The sequence below is a fragment of the Syngnathus scovelli genome, chromosome 3 (genome assembly GCF_024217435.2).
Source record: "Syngnathus scovelli strain Florida chromosome 3, RoL_Ssco_1.2, whole genome shotgun sequence".
Classification (NCBI taxonomy): Eukaryota; Metazoa; Chordata; class Actinopteri; order Syngnathiformes; family Syngnathidae; genus Syngnathus; species Syngnathus scovelli.
Window position 1 is genome coordinate 21280887 of NC_090849.1, and position 6000 is coordinate 21286886.

Sequence of the window (6000 nt, forward strand, 5' to 3'; positions counted from 1 at the left end):
TCCTAGTACATTACTGGTCAATATTTGTAACAACCGCGTAATAGCCCTCAATCTAAGACGCTGTGTGCAGCCTGGGGTTCTCTGGGGTCCTAACTCTTCCTCCATGTGTGGAGAAAGGGAGGGTTGAGTAGTTTATTTGGGGTGGGGTGGGGGGGGTGAAGACCTGCAGGTGCAGCTTGACTCTCCACTTGGTCTCTTAATTTACGACGGGGGTTACAAGCGGCCACCCCACGCTGCAGTTTCCTGGTGAGGAATGCTTTGATCCGACAGGCCCGGCCCACAGCTCAGGTCGGAGGGATGCGCTCGTCACCAGGGTCTGGACACCTCCAGGTGTAACGTATTCTCTGTGGCTCATTAAGGACCCCTGGGATGAGACTTTGAAGGAATTCTTGGCATCTTTTTTTTTTTAAAGTTACACCGGGAAATGTGGGACAGCCTGTAGATCTTGAAGGTCTTCCACAGGTCGTTGTGGATGGTCTCAATTTCTCTGAGAGGGGGAGTCTTGGATTCTCAATAAAACTCGGGTTTGTGGGTCCCCTATGAAGAGCTACCTGTCCCTGTTGAAACCTGGGCTTCTCGAGGTGGTTCCAAATAATTTTTGGAAGGCTTGAATGACTTCTGAAGTAGTTCTAGGTTCTGTTCAAGAAGATATGGCAATCTTTGGAAGACTCTTGATGGGTTCAGGGCCCTTTGGAACATTTAGAGGTCTTTTCTGTTGAGTCTTCTGAAGGGTTAAGGATTCTTGAATTCAGTGTCGCTCATGTTCAAGACAATTTAAGGTTCTTGCAGGGATTCAAATGAGTCTTAAGACACTTAAAGGCATTCTAGGTCTTGTAGAAAAAAATGGAGGTCTTCATAGAGGTCTGTTGGAGAGAAGAATGATTGTTTGAGAGGGTCCAAGTCACGTCAAATAAGATTTGTGGTTCTTCCAGCTGGTCAACAAAGTCTTCATGAGTGTAGGAATAATCTTGAGGAGGAGTTCCAGATCTTGTTACAGAAAACTTTGGAGTTCTTGTGACGCTTCAAATGAATCTTTGGAGGCTTTATTGACGCATGAAACTTTTCCAGAACTTCTGTCGGGTTCTGAAGATGTTGGTCGTATGTCGTGTTGTTGACACACACCGAACTGAAATGACATTTGATCACGTGCTGTCGTGTTTCTGATTGAAAGAGCAGCAACTAGCTGGAAGTGTCCCACTGAGAAGGAGGAGGAGGAGGTGGTGGAGGTGCACGCCACGCCACTAAAAGTGTAAGTGGAGCGCTGTTATGTTAATTAGCCCATGATGGACTCGCAACACATGCACTTAAGGACATAAGCAGACATGGCGAGCGGCATTTGTCTTCGTCTCAAGTGCTTTGACACCTTGACCCGACACCAGTCAAAAGACAACACGGCAGTTAACACACTAAATCAGTTCTCACCGTCGGTCATTTTGTTTTAGACTTTTTCATGTCGTTTCAACGTCAGTAATTGCTGTTTTATTTATTTTGGAATTGATCATGTTTTGAAGACAGTATTTCTACCGTCTACAACTTTATTTAACTTTTAACTTTTTATCTAAATGTACGTTGTAGGGGAAAATATTGAAATAAGTGTTCGTGTTCATCTTGAGTTGTAACTTTTCTTAGTCATGAAAAGCATCAAATGTCGTTTCGACGTCCAAGCACTAGATGTCACACGAAAGCAGGTAAACTCAACGAGCTGTATACAACTGGAGCGCTCATGCTGTGTCAACTTTGACCACTGGGTGGCGGCATTTGTCACCTTATTTGAATGGAAGGAAACTGAACATGCTGTGCCACGCACATGCTGCAGATTCTGCAGATCCAGTTGTCCAAACATTCTGTTATATATGAAATGAGATTATATTATCTGATGCCGTTTACAAATCTTCAAGGAAGACGTGAGTTCGGCTTTTATTTCTACTTGTCCAATTAAGCCAGTAGTTGGATTTACGTATATCCATGTTTTTGGAGGTCACGCATTTAATAAGGCCTCATGCATTTCAAGAAAACTAATCTTTTTGAACAGTTGATCTTTATGTACTTTTGAGATCAGTGTTGTTGCAAATTGAAATCTTTCATAGCTGTTAGCATATCAAAACAAACCAGGCAAAAGTGTTGATGGTTGAATTTGGTGAACATATAATCTGCGTTTTATTTTACCAGAAAGAAACAGTTTTCTTGACCTAATTTGAGCCGCCCTCTCCTCTCTGGTGGTGAAGAATACAGACTTGTGATTCTGACATCTAGTGGTGAACACTGTTATTACAACTTCAAACTGCTTCGCTACAGTAAATATTTTTACTTTCGAAAACTAATCGAGGGCTATTTGTAGTGTGACACATGTTTTGGAGGTGTTTCATTTTTATGCTTGAATCAAATTATTTTCCGTTGTGTCCCAGTTAAAAATGTTGAAAGGTGATTTTGTGACACTCACCGGATGATTTCTATTTGGCTCATTTGCTTTTGTGTACAAAGTGGAGGTGGTGGCTGGGCTTTAATAAGGCGGCATTTGACACACTTTACATTTACAGTGTCTCTTGTTTATTAGTCACACTGAACACATGCTCACAAACATGACATCATGCAGGAAATAGACGTAAACGTGCGTACATTCACGAGTAGCGCTCACGTCATTGTTGGTACGGGTCTGGTCATAACAAACAAAAAGCGGTCTAGCTGGACGAGTTCATTATCCGGGAGTCGGCCGAATCCGAGCGTTCCTCGTAGTCCTCGTCGGGTGAGTATAGGCCCCCTTTGGCCCCTGGCCCGCAGCTCTCCCCGTCCTGGATGCCGCCGCGGGACTCTTCTGTGACTCTGGAGTGGTGCTGATGTAGGAGTGAGGCCCCCCGGAAGACGGAGCCCCCGGGAGCTCCGGCCGGGCCGAAGGGCGACACGTATTGGGCGGCGGCGGCCGAGCGTAGCTGATATTGCTGCTGCAGGGCCACCGTGTTCCACAGGGTCACATCGTTGGGCACCAGGGCTCCGCCTGGGCCCCGGGTCAGGGAGTTGCGCAGAACTAGCGGGTAGCGCGGGTGCTGAAGGGGGACGCCCAGGGCCCCCACTGAGGGCGACTCAGACGTGAAGCGCAGCGAGTCCGGCACCCTGAAGGCAGAGCCCACCGACCACTTGGCCGAGGACGTCACCGGGTGGTAGGAGCCCAGGCTGTGCTCGAAAGGATGCCCCCCCGGCGGAAGCACCAGAGGGTCTGGGTGCGATTCTGGGTGCGGCTGCCCGCCTCCATCCGGGCCCCGGCTGGATAACAGCACCTCGATGGCCCCTACCAGGTCGCCCCCGCAGCCTCGGAGGATGAGCTCCAAAACGGGTGCCTTGTGGCTCGGAAAGATTTTCTTGAGGACCTCCAGTGGGGGACGGTTGGCTCTGAGGCTGAAGGGAAGGTTGACTGAGCCGGCCAGACCCTCGATCAGCACTGCCCGGCCCCCTGGACTGGCAGGGCTCTTCTGGGGACTCTCGGTGGCTTTGGCTTCTTTCTCTCCCAGGTGGCCGTCTGGGGGCTCCGGCGTGTAGCAGGAGTTTGGTTTGGAACCTTCTGGGGAGCTCACCTGATCTTGGTCTCGCTCTCCAGGACTGCCCCCGGTCTCGGGCCCAGACACGTCCCCACTCCCATCCTCTGGAGCTTCTGCAAAACAAACACCGCTGTTTTATATTTCCTATTAGAGAGCAATAACCCAATTGTGAAATTAATATGGATAGTAACGTATTTTGCGATGGATCCTGGTGAAGTCTGCCTAGTAACAAGTGACCCAAAATCTGGATAAATCAGATCAAGGGTAAATAGAATTTGTGATATGTTGTGCTGTTAATAATAAATTGCAAATTATTGCTTTTGGATTAAACATGACATTTAACAATGAATTTTGTTTTTAAATATGTGTAAAATAATGTTAATGTTTTAAAATTATATATATAATGCATATCGTACAAATATAAGTGTATTATTGTGTATTGGTTTTCATGTAGCAATGTATTTTTATGAAAAATGTTTTTTATATAAAAACATATTTTATGTACATAAAAACAATATTGTACTTTACATGTAACATTAAATTTTTCATACAATTGTTTTTACAAGCAGCAATATGTACATGAAGTCTGTCAATGATTTTTTTTCTTTCCAAAGTGTCTTTCAATGAATTTCAGCGACTCCATCATGCTCATGCAGATGCATTAAAAGAAAAAACGTCGTTAATCACGTGTCAGGCAATAATAATGATCCTTTATCTTTATCTAGCGCCTCAATTAAAACGCATTTGTTTATATCACGAACCATCTAAATACATATTTGTTTGTTCAAATTTTTTCTTTTTTTTTTTTTTACAGGCGGCTAAAAGAGCTGACATAAAATGTCCTATTCAAATGTAGAATGTAACAGAGGACTTACATTTGTATTTGAGAATAGAAAATTTTCCAAAGGCCGAGTGTGACATCAAAACAACCTGACATGCACTCATTTGATCCAGGTCTCCTTAAATCATTTACTGAGAAATGTTGTAATTTAAAAAAAATAATACATATATTTGTGTGTGTGTTATTTTGTGTTTACTGTACGTATACGTTTGTATACAGGTGTATGTTTACATATAACAATATAAAACGTTAATAATGCAAAATAGCATAAAATAAACAATTTAGCTCACGTTTCCTCCATAGTTTTATTTTATTCTATTATTGTTAATTTTGAAACAACGTTATATAGTTGGAATCCCTGCTTGACGATTGTGATGATGTAGTTTTTGTCAATTAAGATAGACGGCAATTAAAACTTGTTCACTTGTTTTTCATTGTTTTCCCCTGAAATATATTTCCAGTGTGTCTCTACTAAAATAAGTTATGACTAATCAAAAGAATCGGAAGTCCAGAAGTGATCTGATTAAATCCAGAAGTGTCGACTGCTTTCAAAACGTGGGCGCGCCTTACCGCGTCTTTCTTCCGCGCTCCGCCAGCTGGCCTCGGACTCGCCGCCGGTTACCGTGGCAGCCGCAGCCGCCGCAGCCGCCGCCGCCGCGGCCCCCTCGGCCGGCACGACCCTGAGGGCCTCCGGGATGAGGCTGTCCAGGCTCTCGTTGGCCTGCTGCCGGCGCAGCGCCACCTGCGCGGCCATGACGCGCTGCCTCTCGATGATGAGGATGCACTTATCGCAGGCGCAGTCCTTGAAGCGGCAGTACCTCTTGTGGCCCTTCAGCCACGACAGCACGCCGTGGTTCCGGCACCGCGCGCATTTGGGGGTCCGCTGGAGGGGCGCTCGCGGCGGCTGCGACACGGGCGCGCCTACGTACAAGTACGGGGAGCCGTAACCGTTCATCGCCCATCCGGATGTGGTGTGCGCGCTGTACAGTTTCGACACTTGTCACACGCTCGAGATGAGAGAGAGACAAGAGTGAGGGGACGGGGACCCGGGTGGCGCGGGGGCGGGTTGGGGTGGCTTACTTTACACGCCCACCCACCCGGCTGTCTATCAATCAGAACGTGCACGTCAACCACAACTGTTCCCTCCTTGGAAAAATATAGACAAAAACGTTTTATATATAGGAAACACTTTAGTGAGTCAGTTGGCTTCAGTTTTCTTGGTGAATAGTTCTATATTTAAAGTTATACAAGGCTGTCAATCAAAACGTGCACGTGACCGAAGTGGTCGGTACTTGGGGAAAAAAATGCAAAAAATAATCACTTTTAGAATTTTTTTTTTAGAGGGACGAGTTTGTTTATTTTATGTTTTAATCCGTGAGATATTAAGCAAACATTTCAAATCCAACACCAAAAATGTTTTATTCAAACTTAGAATTGGATATTTATTAAAATATATATATATTATGGACTGAAGGGATTTAAATATTTCTATTGTAGTTTGGGTATGACTGATTTGATTTTTGTTTGGGTAACTAAGGTGAGAAGCTAATGATAAAAATCACAAAGAAAGCCCCAAAAGTGTGTATGTGTGTGTGTGTGTGTGTGGGGGGGGGGGGCATACTTGACCCA

At 45.1% G+C, this 6000-nt stretch overlaps 1 protein-coding gene and 1 long non-coding RNA gene across 4 annotated transcripts in view; one reads left to right on the plus strand and one right to left on the minus strand.

The window, feature by feature from the left end:
- Window positions 1-6000, plus strand: part of LOC125994223 (uncharacterized) — a 42867-nt gene that overhangs the window by 23746 nt on the left and 13121 nt on the right. Inside the window, exon 6 of one of the 3 annotated variants that reach the window (XR_011086567.1) lies at window positions 4345-4948. The exons of the other annotated variants lie outside the window; for them this stretch is intronic. This is a non-coding gene — a long non-coding RNA (uncharacterized lncRNA). Of the gene's footprint in view, window positions 1-4344; window positions 4949-6000 lie in introns of those variants that run through there. 3 annotated transcript variants of the gene reach the window in all.
- dmrt3a (doublesex and mab-3 related transcription factor 3a) lies at window positions 2525-5326 on the minus strand. Its single transcript, XM_049763289.2, has 2 exons — window positions 4942-5326; window positions 2525-3643 (listed from the first exon to the last, which is right to left on the minus strand). The coding sequence occupies exons 1-2, from the start codon at window positions 5324-5326 to the stop codon at window positions 2679-2681; spliced, it is 1350 nt and encodes a 449-aa protein (XP_049619246.1). The 3' UTR covers window positions 2525-2678.

Excerpts from the sequence above, each read along its gene's own strand:
- dmrt3a (XM_049763289.2), bottom strand. The coding sequence starts at position 5,326 with ATGAACGGTTACGGCTCCCCGTACTTGTACGTAGGCGCGCCCGTGTCG. Across the intron at positions 3,644-4,941 it reads GAGCGCGGAAGAAAGACGCG|AAGCTCCAGAGGATGGGAGT; the intron begins GTAAGGCGCGCC and ends TTTGTTTTGCAG.